This window comes from Pseudophryne corroboree, chromosome 10, assembly GCF_028390025.1.
Source record: "Pseudophryne corroboree isolate aPseCor3 chromosome 10, aPseCor3.hap2, whole genome shotgun sequence".
Taxonomy (NCBI): domain Eukaryota; kingdom Metazoa; phylum Chordata; class Amphibia; order Anura; family Myobatrachidae; genus Pseudophryne; species Pseudophryne corroboree.
Genome location: NC_086453.1, coordinates 17,678,659 through 17,692,301, shown reverse-complemented (window position 1 = coordinate 17,692,301; position 13,643 = coordinate 17,678,659). Strand labels below are relative to the sequence as shown.

The 13,643-nt window shown below is 60.7% G+C and overlaps 1 protein-coding gene across 1 annotated transcript; it reads right to left on the bottom strand.

The window, feature by feature from the left end:
• Positions 1 to 489: 489 nt before the first annotated feature.
• LOC134966861 (collagen alpha-1(I) chain-like) lies at positions 490 to 4,209 on the bottom strand. The gene has a single exon (XM_063943902.1). The coding sequence runs from the start codon at positions 4,207 to 4,209 to the stop codon at positions 490 to 492; it is 3,720 nt and encodes a 1,239-aa protein (XP_063799972.1).
• Between the last annotated feature and the right edge of the window lie 9,434 nt (positions 4,210 to 13,643).

The following is a 13,643-nucleotide window of genomic DNA, read 5'->3' as shown; positions in this document are numbered from 1 at the left end:
ACAGGGGGCATCTGTACTGGGGGCATAACTATGGGGGCAATACTACACAGGGCATTACCACTGGGGGCAAATCTACTGGGGGCACTACTGATGGGGGCATTGCATAGGGGGCACTTAATAAGGGGCATCACTCCTGGGGACATAAGGGGCACTACTACTGGGGGCACTGTATAAGGGGCACCAATTCTATGGGCTTTACATAAGGGGCACTGCAGCTGTGGGCACTACCACTACAGTGGGCATTGCATAAGGGGCACTACTACTGAGGGCATTGTATAAGGGATGATACTGCTGTGGTCATCTTGGGTGACCACGCCCCTTTCTGGTTTGAGACCATGACCCTTTTTTTTACAGCACGCGCAATGCCTTTAAGACTGGAGTGAGCAGGGGGGTGTGGGGGGGTGGTGAGTTCCACCACCTCTCCAGGATCACTTTAAGCACTGGGGATAACATTATTTTGATTATGGTGATGGTTTATGCTTTGAATCCTCAGCTGGGCGGTCCACATCTGATGACGTCATTCAACAGCCTGGTAGCGGGATGGGTGTGCAGTCCTGGCGCAGGGCTCCCTCTCCTCCTCCGTTCCCGGCCTGGCGCTGACTCCGGGGCTCCCTCTCCTCCTCCGCTCCCGGCCTGGCGCTGACTCCGGGGCTCCCTCTCCTCCTCCGCTCCCGGCCTGGCGCTGACTCTGGGGCTCCCTCTCCTCCTCCGCTCCCCGCCTGGTGCTGACTCCGGGGCTCCCTCTCCTCCTCCGCTCCCGGCCTGGCGCTGACTCCGGGGCTCCCTCTTCTCCTCCGCTCCCAGCCTGGCGCTGACTCTGGGGCTCCCTCTCCTCCTCTGCTCCTGGCCTGGCGCTGACTCCAGGGCTACCTTTCCTCCTCCACTCACGGCCTGGCGCTGACTCCGGGGTTCCCTCTCCTCCTCCGCTCCCAGCCTGGTGCTGACTCTGGGGCTCCCTCTCCTCCTCCGCTCCCAGTCTGGCGCTGACTCCATGGCTACCTTTCCTCCTCCGCTCCTGGCCTGGCGCTGACTCCGTGGCTCCCTCTCCTCCTCCGCTTCCGGCCTGGCGCTGACTCCGGGGCTCCCTCTCCTCCTCTGCTCCTGGCCTAGTGCTGACTTCGGGGCTCCCTCTCCTCCTCCGTTCCCAGCCTGGCGCTGACTCAGGGGCTCCCTCTCCTCCTCTGCTCCTGGCCTGGCGCTGACTCCAGGGCTCCCTCTCCTCTGCTCCCGGCCTGGCGCTGACTCCGGGGCTCCCTCTCTTCCTCCGCTCCCAGCCTGGCGCTGACTCCGGGGCTCCCTCTCCTCCTCTGCTCCCACCCTGGCACTGACTCTGGGGCTCCCTCTCCTCCTCCTCTCCCAGCCTGGCGCTGACTCTGGGGCTCCCGCTCCTCCTCCGCTCCCAGCCTGGCGCTGACTCCGGGGCTCCCTCTCCTCCTCCGCTCCCCGCCTGGTGCTGACTCCATGGCTCCCTCTCCTCTGCTCCCGGTCTGGCACTGACTCTGTGGCTACCTTTCCTCCTCCGCTCCTGGCCTGGTGCTGACTTCGGGGCTCCTTCTCCTCCTCCGCTCCCAGCCTTGCGCTGACTCCGTGGCTCCCTCTCCTCCTCCGCTCCCGGCCTGGCGCTGACTCCGGGGCTCCCTCTCCTCCTTTGCTCCTGGCCTGGTGCTGACTCCGGGGCTCCCTCTCCTCCTCCGCTCCCAGCCTGGCGCTGACTTCGGAGATCCCTCTCCTCCTCCGCTCCCGGCCTGGCGCTGACTCCGGGGCTCCTTCTCCTCCTCCGCTCCCAGCCTTGCGCTGACTCCGTGGCTCCCTCTCCTCCTCCGCTCCCGGCCTGGCGATGACTCCGGGGCTCCCTCTCCTCCTTTGCTCCTGGCCTGGTGCTGACTCCGGGGCTCCCTCTCCTCCTCCGCTCCCAGCCTGGCGCTGACTTCGGAGATCCCTCTCCTCCTCCGCTCCCGGCCTGGCGCTGACTCCGGGGCTCCTTCTCCTCCTCTGCTCCTGGCCTGGCGCTGACTCCAGGGCTCCCTCTCCTCCTCCGCTCCCGGCCTGGCGCTGACTCCAGGGCTCCCTCTCCTCCTCCGCTCCCGGCCTGGTGCTGACTCCGGGGCTCTCTCTCCTCCTCTGCTCCCAGCCTGGCGCTGACTTCGGGGATCCCTCTCCTCCTCTGCTCCCAGCATGGCGTTGACTTCGGGGCTCCCTCTCCTCCTCTGCTCCCAGCCTGGCGCTGACTTCGGGGATCCCTCTCCTCCCCTGCTCCCGGCCTGGCGCTGACTCCGGGGCTCCCTCTTCTCCTCCGCTCCCAGCCTGGCGCTGACTCCAGGGCACCCTCTCCTCCTCTGCTCCTGGCCTGGCGCTGACTGCAGGGCTCCCTCTCCTCCTCCGCTCCCGGCCTGGTGCTGACTCCGGGGTTCCCTCTCCTCCTCCACTCCCAGCCTGGTGCTGACTCTGGGGCTCCCTCTCCTCCTCCGCTCCCAGTCTGGCGCTGACTCCATGACTACCTTTCCTCCTCCGCTCCTGGCCTGGCGCTGACTTCGGGGCTCCCTCTCCTCCTCCGCTCCCAGCCTGGCGCTGACTCTGTGGCTCCCTCTCCTCCTCCGCTCCCGGCCTGGCGCTGACTCCGGGGCTCCCTCTCCTCTTCTGCTCCTGGCCTGGTGCTGACTCCGGGGCTCCCTCTTCTCCTCCGCTCCCAGCCTGGCGCTGACTTCGGGGATCCCTCTCCTCCTCCGCTCCCGGCCTGGCGCTGACTCCGGGGCTCCCTCTCCTCCTCTGCTCCTGGCCTGGCGCTGACTCCAGGGCTCCCTCTCCTCCTCCGCTCCCGGCCTGGCGCTGACTCCAGGGCTCCCTCTCCTCCTCCGCTCCCGGCCTGGTGCTGACTCCGGGGCTCCCTCTCCTCCTCTGCTCCCAGCCTGGCGCTGACTTCGGGGATCCCTCTCCTCCTCTGCTCCCGGCCTGGCGCTGACTCCGGGGCTCCCTCTTCTCCTCCGCTCCCAGCCTGGCGCTGACTCCGGGGAACCCTCTCCTCCTCTGCTCCTGGCCTGGCGCTGACTCCAGGGCTCCCTCTCCTCCTCCGCTCCCGGCCTGGTGCTGACTCCGGGGTTCCCTCTCCTCCTCCACTCCCAGCCTGGTGCTGACTCTGGGGCTCCCTCTCCTCCTCCGCTCCCAGTCTGGCGCTGACTCCATGACTACCGTTCCTCCTCCGCTCCTGGCCTGGCGCTGACTTCGGGGCTCCCTCTCCACCTCCGCTCCCGGCCTGGCGCTGACTCTGGGGCTCCCTCTCCTCCTCCGCTCCCCGCCTGGTGCTGACTCCGTGGCTCCCTCTCCTCCTCTGCTCCCACCCTGGCACTGACTACAGGGCTCCCTCTCCTCCTCTGCTCCCTGCCTGGCGCTGACTCTGTGGCTCCCTCTCCTCCTCCGCTCTCGGCCTGGCGCTGACTCCGGGGCTCCCTCTCCTCCTCCGCTCCCGGCCTGGCGCTGACTCCGGGGCTCCCTCTTCTCCTCCGCTCCCAGCCTGGCGCTGACTCTGGGGCTCCCTCTCATCCTCTGCTCCTGGCCTGGCGCTGACTCCAGGGCTACCTCTCCTCCTCCACTCCCGGCCTGGTGCTGACTCCGGGGTTCCCTCTCCTCCTTTGCTCCCAGCCTGGTGCTGACTCTGGGGCTCCCTCTCCTCCTTCGCTCCCAGTCTGGCGCTGACTCCATGGCTACCTTTCCTCCTCCGCTCCTGGCCTGGCGCTGACTTCGGGGCTCCCTCTCCTCCTCCGCTCCCAGCCTGGCGCTAACTCCGTGGCACCCTCTACTCCTCCGCTTCCGGCCTGGCGCTGACTCCGGGGCTCCCTCTCCTCCTCTGCTCCTGGCCTGGTGCTGACTCCGGGGCTCTCTCTCCTCCTCCGCTCCCAGCCTGGTGCAGACTGAGGGGCTCCCTCTCCTCCTCTGCTCCTGGCCTGGCGCTGACTCCAGGGCTCCCTCTCCTCTGCTCCCGGCCTGGCGCTGACTCCGGGGCTCCCTCTCCTCCTCCGCTCCCAGCCTGGCGCTGACTCCGGGGCTCCCTCTCCTCCTCTGCTCCCACCCTGGCACTGACTCTGGGGCTCCCTCTCCTCCTCCTCTCCCGGCCTGGCGCTGACTCTGGGGCTCCCGCTCCTCCTCCGCTCCCAGCCTGGCGCTGACTCCGGGGCTCTCTCTCCTCCTCCGCTCCCCGCCTGGTGCTGACTCCATGGCTCCCTCTCCTCTGCTCCCGGTCTGGCACTGACTCTGTGGCTACCTTTCCTCCCCCGCTCCTGGCCTGGCGCTGACTTCGGGGCTCCTTCTCCTCCTCCGCTCCCAGCCTGGCGCTGACTCCGTGGCTCCCTCTCCTCCTCCGCTCCCGGCCTGGCGCTGACTCCGGGGCTCCCTCTCCTCCTCTGCTCCCCGCCTGGTGCTGACTCCGGGGCTCCCTCTCCTCCTCCGCTCCCAGCCTGGCGCTGACTTCGGGGATCCCTCTCCTCCTCCGCTCCCGGCCTGGCGCTGACTCCGGGGCTCCCTCTCCTCCTCTGCTCCTGGCCTGGCGCTGACTCCAGGGCTCCCTCTCCTCCTCCGATCCTGGCCTGGTGCTGACTCTGGGGCTCTCTCTCCTCCTCTGCTCCCAGCCTGGCGCTGACTTCGGGGATCCCTCTCCTCCTCTTCTCCCAGCCTGGCGCTGACTTCGGGGATCCCTCTCCTCCTCTGCTCCCGGCCTGGCGCTGACTCCGGGGCTCCCTCTTCTCCTCCGCTCCCAGCCTAGCGCTGACTCCGGGGCTCCCTCTCCTCCTCTGCTACTGGCCTGGCGCTGACTCCAGGGCTCCCTCTCCACCTCCGCTCCTGGCCTGGCGCTGACTCCAGGGCTCCCTCTCCTCCTCCGCTCCCGGCCTGGTGCTGACTCCGGGGCTCCCTCTCCTCCTCTGCTCCCAGCCTGGCGCTGACTTCGGGGATCCCTCTCCTCCTCTGCTCCCGGCCTGGCGCTGACTCCGGGGCTCCCTCTTCTCCTCCGCTCCCAGCTTGGCGCTGACTCCGGGGCACCCTCTCCTCCTCTGCTCCTGGCCTGGCGCTGACTCCAGGGCTCCCACTCCTCCTCCGCTCCCGGCCTGGTGCTGACTCCGGGGGTTCCCTCTCCTCCTCCACTCCCAGCCTGGTGCTGACTCTGGGGCTCCCTCTCCTCCTCCGCTCCCTGTCTGGCGCTGACTCCATGACTACCTTTCCTCCTCCGCTCCTGGCCTGGCGCTGACTTCGGGGCTCCCTCTCCTCCTCCGCTCCCAGCCTGGCGCTGACTCCGTGGCTCCCTCTCCTCCTCCGCTCCCGGCTTGGCACTGACTCCGGGGCTCCCTCTCCTCCTCTGCTCCTGGCCTGGTGCTGACTCCGGGGCTCCCTCTCCTCCTCCGCTCCCAGCCTGGCGCTGACTTAGGGGCTCCCTCTCCTCCTCTGCTCCTTGCCTGGCGCTGACTCCGGGGCTCCCTCTTCTCCTCCGCTCCCAGCCTGGCGCTGACTCCGGGGCACCCTCTCCTCCTCTGCTCCTGGCCTGGCGCTGACTCCAGGGATCCCTCTCCTCCTCCGCTCCCAGCCTGGTGCTGACTCCAGGGATCCCTCTCCTCCTCCGCTCCCAGCCTGGCGCTGACTCCGGGACACCCTCTCCTCCTCTGCTCCTGGCCTGGCGCTGACTCCGGGGCTCCCTCTTCTCCTCCGCTCCCGGCCTGGCGCTGACTCCGGGGCACCCTCTCCTCCTCTGCTCCTGGCCTGGCGCTGACTCCAGGGATCCCTGTCCTCCTCCGCTCCCGGCCTGGCGCTGACTCCATGACTACCTTTCCTCCTCCGTTCCTGGCCTGGCGCTGACTTCGGGGCTCCCTCTCCTCCTCCGCTCCCGGCCTGGCGCTGACTCCAGGGCTCCCTCTCCTCCTCCGCTCCCGGCCTGGTGCTGACTCCGGGGCTCCCTCTCCTCCTCTGCTCCCAGCCTGGCTCTGACTTCGGGGATCCCTCTCCTCCTCTGCTCCCGGCCTGGCGCTGACTCCGGGGCTCCCTCTTCTCCTCCGCTCCCAGCCTGGCGCTGACTCCGGGGCACCCTCTCCTCCTCTGCTCCTGGCCTGGCGCTGACTCCAGGGCTCCCTCTCCTCCTCCGCTCCCGGCCTGGTGCTGACTCCGGGGTTCCCTCTCCTCCTCCACTCCCAGCCTGGTGCTGACTCTGGGGCTCCCTCTCCTCCTCCGCTCCCAGTCTGGCGCTGACTCCATGACTACCTTTCCTCCTCCGCTCCTGGCCTGGCGCTGACTTCGGGGCTCCCTCTCCTCCTCCGCTCCCAGCCTGGCGCTGACTCTGTGGCTCCCTCTCCTCCTCCGCTCCCGGCTTGGCACTGACTTCGGGGCTCCCTCTCCTCCTCTGCTCCTGGCCTGGTGCTGACTCCGGGGCTCCCTCTCCTCCTCCGCTCCCAGCCTGGCGCTGACTCAGGGGCTCCCTCTCCTCCTCTGCTCCTGGCCTGGCGCTGACTCCAGGGCTCCCTCTCCTCCTCCACTCCCAGCCTGGTGCTGACTCTGGGGCTCCCTCTCCTCCTCCGCTCCCAGTCTGGCGCTGACTCCATGACTACCTTTCCTCCTCCGTTCCTGGCCTGGCGCTGACTTCGGGGCTCCCTCTCCTCCTCCGCTCCCAGCCTGGCGCTGACTCCGTGGCTCCCTCTCCTCCTCCGCTCCCGGCTTGGCACTGACTCCGGGGCTCCCTCTCCTCCTCTGCTCCTGGCCTGGTGCTGACTCCGGGGCTCCCTCTCCTCCTCCGCTCCCAGCCTGGCGCTGACTCAGGGGCTCCCTCTCCTCCTCTGCTCCTGGCCTGGCGCTGACTCCAGGGCTCCCTCTCCTCCGCTCCCAGCCTGGCGCTGACTCCGGGGCTCCCTCTCCTCCTCCACTCCCAGCCTGGCGCTGACTCCGGGGCTCCCTCTCCTCCTCTGCTCCCACCCTGGCACTGACTCTGGGGCTCCCTCTCCTCCTCCTCTCCCGGCCTGGTGCTGACTCCATGGCTCCCTCTCCTCTGCTCCCGGTCTGGCACTGACTCTGTGGCTAACTTTCCTCCTCCACTCCTGGCCTGGCGCTGACTTCGGGGCTCCCTCTCCTCCTCCGCTCCCAGCCTGGCGCTGACTCCGTGGCTCCCTCTCCTGCTCCGCTCCCGGCCTGGCGCTGACTCCGGGGCTCCCTCTCCTCCTCTGCTCCTGGCCTGGTGCTGACTCCGGGGCTCCCTCTTCTCCTCCGCTCCCAGCCTGGCGCTGACTTCGGGGATCCCTCTTCTCCTCCGCTCCCGGCCTGGCGCTGACTCCGGGGCTCCCTCTCCTCCTCTGCTCCTGGCCTGGCGCTGACTCCAGGGCTCCCTCTCCTCCTCCGCTCCTGGCCTGGCGCTGACTCCGGGGCTCCCTCTACTCCTCTGCTCCTGGCCTGGCGCTGACTCCGGGGCTCCCTCTCCTCCTCTGCTCCTGGCCTGGCGCTGACTCCGGGGCTCCCTCTTCTCCTCCGCTCCCAGCCTGGCGCTGACTCCGGGGCACCCTCTCCTCCTCTGCTCCTGGCCTGGCGCTGACTCCAGGGATCCCTCTCCTCCTCCGCTCCCAGCCTGGTGCTGACTCCAGGGATCCCTCTCCTCCTCCGCTCCCAGCCTGGCGCTGACTCCGGGGCACCCTCTCCTCCTCCGCTCCTGGCCTGGCGCTGACTCCGGGGCTCCCTCTTCTCCTCCGCTCCCAGCCTGGCGCTGACTCCGGGGCACCCTCTCCTCCTCTGCTCCTGGCCTGGCGCTGACTCCAGGGATCCCTGTCCTCCTCCGCTTCCGGCCTGGCGCTGACTCCGGGGCTCCCTCTCCTCCTCTGCTCCTGGCCTGGTGCTGACTCCGGGGCTCCCTCTCCTCCTCTGCTCCTGGCCTGGCACTGACTCCGGGGCTCCTTCTCCTCTGCTCCTGGCCTGGCACTGACTCCGGGGCTCCCTCTCCTCCTCCGCTCCGGGCCTGGCGCTGACTCCGGGGCTCCCGCTCCTCCTCCGCTCCCAGCCTGGCGCTGACTCCGGGGCTCCCTCTCCTCCTCCGCTCCCCGCCTGGTGCTGACTCCGTGGCTCCCTCTCCTCTGCTCCTGGCCTGGCACTGACTCCGGGGCTCCCTCTCCTCCTCCGCTCCCGGCCTGATGCTGACTCCGGAGCTCCCTCTCCACCTCTGCTCCCCGCCTGGTGCTGACTCCGTGGCTCCCTCTCCTCCGCTCCCAGCCTGGCGCTGACTCCGTGGCTCCCTCTCCTCCTCCGCTTCAAGCCTGGCGCTGACTCCGTGGCTCCCTCTCCTCTGCTCCTGGTCTGGCACTGACTCTGTGGCTCCCTCTCCTTCTCTGCTCCTGGCCTGACGCTGACTCCATGGCTCCCTCTCCTTCTCTGCTCCCGGCCTGGCGCTGACTCCGTGGCTCCCTCTCCTTCTCTGCTCCCAGCCTGACGCTGACTCCATGGCTCCCTCTCCTTCTCCGCTCCCGGCCTGACGCTGACTCTAGGGCTCCCTCTCCTTCTACGCTCCCAGCCTGGCGCTGACTCCGGGGCTCCCTCTCCTCCTCTGCTCCTGGCCTGGTGCTGACTCCGGGCTCCCTCTCCTCCTCCGCTCCCGGCCTGGCGCTGACTCCGGGGCTCCCTCTCCTCCTCTGCTCCTGGCCTGGCGCTGACTCCGGGGCTCCCTCTCCTCCTCCGCTCCCAGCCTGGCGCTGACTCCGGGGCTCCCTCTCCTCCTCTGCTCCTGGCCTGGCACTGACTCCGTGGCTCCTTCTCCTCCTCTGCTCCCGGCCTGACGCTGACTCCGGGGCTCCCTCTCCTCCTCCGCTCCCAGCCTGGTGCTGACTCCGGGGCTCCCTCTCCTCCTCTGCTCCTGGCCTGGCACTGACTCCGTGGCTCCTTCTCCTCCTCTGCTCCTGGCCTGACGCTGACTCCGTGGCTCCCTCTCTTCCTCTGCTCCCGGCCTGACGCTGACTCCGTGGCTCCCTCTCTTCCTCTGCTCCCGGCCTGACGCTGACTCCGTGGCTCCCTCTCTTCCTATGCTCCTGGCCTGACGCTGACTCCGTGGCTCCCTCTCTTCCTCTGCTCCCGGCCTGACGCTGACTCCGTGGCTCCCTCTCTTCCTCTGCTCCCGGCATGGCGCTGACTCCCTGATTTGTCGCTTGTTATTTTTTAATTCCATGCTTAATGTAAGACCAGTGGGAAATAATACCTTCAGTGGATGGACAAAGGGGCCTATTTACAAAAGTATTGCCCAGATTTATCAAACCTTGGACAATGATACATTGCACGGTGATAAAGTAAAACTAATCAGCTCCTAACTGTCAGTTTTCACTCACAGCCTGTAACACGGCAGTTAGGAGCTGATTGGTTGGTACTTTATCACATGCTATTTATCACTCTTCAAGGCTTGATAAATCTGGGCCATATATTTGCGGAATGTATCTAGGGGGGAACCGCAGCAGATAGACAGTTTTCACTCAGAAAAGCTTCCATTGGTGTAACCCTGTGATGCCATAACCACAATCTCGGTACATCCTTATAACTGTCGCCTACCCAACCTCTGTCCAGGCGGTTTTCCACCTTTCACTTCCCTTGTACATTGTAGTATGGTGATATTATTTTTTAATTAACAGTTATTGATACATTCTCACAATCCTCACTTACAGTAAAAGATTCTTGCAGTGCATTTCCCGGCCGGGATAGGAAAATAAGTAAAGGAAACGGTCAGTCGCAATTGCCCTTTAAGTGAGAATTGCATATTTTGTTTTTTATTTATTTTATGGTTCATTTTTACTAGTATATTATATATATTGTCTGTGTTATATTTAGGTAGTTGATTTCAGTGTTTCTACATAGAGTTTTATGGGGGCTGCCGCTGCTGTTGGAAATGGAGGGGCCACTGCAGATATTGGAGATATCTTGTGCAATCCCCCCATAGTACAGTACATTTGTGGGATACTTAATATTAATAAATAGGTCCCATAATATTATAGTGAGGATAAGGTTTGGCCGAATTCTTTTTCTTGCATTTCTACAGTGCTCCCTAGTGGGGGATCAAGGTTACTGCAGAAGTGAAAACCTGAAAAATTATCTGTTTTTTGCATAATGCTGACAATTATCAGGGAGATGACTTCATCAGGAAACCTGGCGAGCAATTAGGTGCAATTTATGGGAATTGTTTTGCTATTTCAAAATGACTGCAGCAATTTAGGGTTATTTACTGACATTGCCACTAGGCCATAGCAACTAATCAGACATTTCCTTACATTGGGGGTCATTCCGAGTTGATCGCTCGCTGCTGTTTTTCGCAGCATAGCGATCAGGCTAAAAATCGGCTGTTCTGCGCATGCGTATGGGCCGCAGGGCGCACGCGCCAAGTAATTTCACACAAAATTATGCTATTTTACACAGGGGTGAGTGACGCTTTTCAGTAGCTCTGCTGATCGGTGAGTGATTGACAGGAAGTGGGTGTTTCTGGGTGGAAACTGACCGTTTTCCGGGAGTGTGCTAAAAAACGCTGGCGTGTGAGGCTAAAACGCAGGAGTGGCTGGAGAAACGGGGGAGTGGCTGGCCGAACGCAGGGCGTGTTTGTGACGTCAAAGCAGGAACTATACTGACTGAGGTGATCGCACTTCTGCTAAGCTAAGATACACTCCCAGAGGGCGGCGGCCTAGCGTTTGCACTGCTGCTATGAGGGCCATTGCCTAACTAGACAGATACTGTATAAGCTGACTGCTATTTGGTTTCTGTGGATTAGTACATATAGGTGTAGTAATGGTAAGTAACCCTGTGTCCAGCGCAGTAACGGTGTAATGACATAACGTTTCCTGGATTGCTCTATGGGACGTTCCTAGAAAGCCGACATTGCAGGACGACCGGTAGTCTTCTATCTAACTACCGGTGAGCCTCCACAGATCAGAGCCCTCTCCTGTCCGCTGAGGTAAATGGCTTAGGAGGCACTGGCTAGCACCAGAGCCAGATTTACACACAATATATGAGCCAAAGGGGTGTAGCATGTTTCCCCAGCGCTTGGGATCCCGGTAGGGGGCGAGTGCAAAAGAGCCCCTTGCGGGCTCGCTGCGGGCACGGTGGTGCGCTACGCGCGCCATGCTATTTATTCTCCATCCGGGGTGTCGTGGACACCCCAAGAGGGAGAACATTTCTCGGTATACCAGCGAGTGCTGGGATCCTGACAGCCAGTATACCAAGTGACACCCGAGCCAAAGGGTTCATGTAGGCATTGTACACAGGTGCAGCGGTATATACATGTGGGCATTATACACAGGTGCAGCAGTATATACATGTGGGCATTATATACACAGGTGCAGCGGTATATACATGTGGGCATTATACACAGGTGCAGCAGTATATACATGTGGGCATTATACACAGGTGCAGCAGTATATACATGAGGGCATTATACACTGGTGCAGCAGTATATACATGTGGGCATTATACACAGGTGCAGCGGTATATACATGTGGGCATTATACACAGGTGCAGCAGTATATACATGTGGGCATTATACACAGGTGCAGCAGTATATACATGTGGGGGTTATACACAGGTGCAGCAGTATATACATGTGGGCATTATACACAGGTGCAGCAGTATATACATGTGGGCATTATATACACAGGTGCAGCGGTATATACATGTGGGCATTATACACAGGTGCAGCGGTATATACATGTGGGCATTATACACAGGTGCAGCAGTATATACATGTGGGCATTATACACAGGTGCAGCGGTATATACATGTGGGCATTATACACAGGTGCAGTGGTATATACATGTCGGCATTATACACAGGTGCAGCGGTATATACATGTGGGCATTATACACAGGTGCAGCAGTATATACATGTGGGCATTATACACAGGTGCAGCGGTATATACATGTGGGCATTATATACACAGGTGCAGCGGTATATACATGTGGGCATTATACACAGGTGCAGCGGTATATACATGTGGGCATTATACACAGGTGCAGCAGTATATACATGTGGGCATTATACACAGGTGCAGCGGTATATACATGTGGGCATTATACACAGGTGCAGTGGTATATACATGTCGGCATTATACACAGGTGCAGCAGTATATACATGTGGGCATTATACACAGGTGCAGCAGTATATACATGTCGGCATTATACACAGGTGCGGCAATATATACATGGGGGCATTATACACAGGAGCGGCAATATATACATGTGGGCATTATACACAGGTGCAGAGTATATACATGGGGCATTATACACAGGTGCAGCAGTATATACATGTGGGCATTATACACAGGTGCAGTGGTATATACATGTGGGCATTATACACAGGTGCAGCGGTATATACATGTGGGCATTATACACAGGTGCAGCAGTAAATACATGTGGGCATTATACACAGGTGCAGCAGTATATACATGTGGGCATTATACGCAGGTGCAGCAGTATATACATGTGGGGGTTATACACAGGTGCAGCAGTATATACATGTGGGCATTATACACAGGTGCAGCAGTATATACATGTGGGCATTATATACACAGGTGCAGCGGTATATACATGTGGGCATTATACACAGGTGCAGCGGTATATACATGTGGGCATTATACACAGGTGCAGCAGTATATACATGTGGGCATTATACACAGGTGCAGCGGTATATACATGTGGGCATTATACACAGGTGCAGCAGTATATACATGTGGGCATTATACACAGGTGCAGCGGTATATACATGTGGGCATTATACACAGGTGCAGCAATATATACATGTCGGCATTATACACAGGTGCGGCAATATATACATGGGAGCATTATACACAGGTGCGGCAATATATACATGTGGGCATTATACACAGGTGCAGAAGTATATACATGGGGCATTATACACAGGTGCAGAAGTATATACATGGGGCATTATACACAGGTGCGGCAATATATACATGGGGCATTATACACAGGTGCGGCAATATATACATGTGGGCATTATACACAGGTGCAGCAGTATGTACTGCTGGAAATTTAGTGAGTTTTGATTAGAGATGTGTGGAAAAGATAGGCGGGGGAGACACTGCCTAACCTGCCATAGACTTTTTACTCCAGTGTTTTGACTATAAAAATGATTAGAAAAATACAAAGAAGATTTGTCTAATATATTCTTAACATTTTTCATATATTTTATAGTGTCAAAACTCTGGCGTATATGTTAGTATGACAGGAAAGGCTCTGCCTCATATGCATCACCTCACCAGACATCACTGCTAAAGAGGGACAAAACGGGCCCCTAATAAGGAATGGGCCCATTAATTAACACATGCTGAAACTAGAGATGAGCGGTTCGGATTCCACAGAATCCAAGCTGCTCCAAACATTGGGACCAAAGCTCTCCCAAGCCGCCGGCTTTAAAATTTTTTGTTAAAAAACAGAAAAAATTAATTAAAATATGTATTTCTATTGTTGGTACTGTTTGGTGCTCTTTGTTCGCGTGCATCTATAAGCCCTGTGATCCACGCAGTGATCTGCGACTTGACAAATGGAAAACTATCAGTTTAGAGAAGAGCAATCAAATACTAGTGCAGCAGCTGCTGCTACCAGTCATGATGACGATGTTAGTCCATCAATGTTATCTACTAAAGCCGATGCTCATGGGCA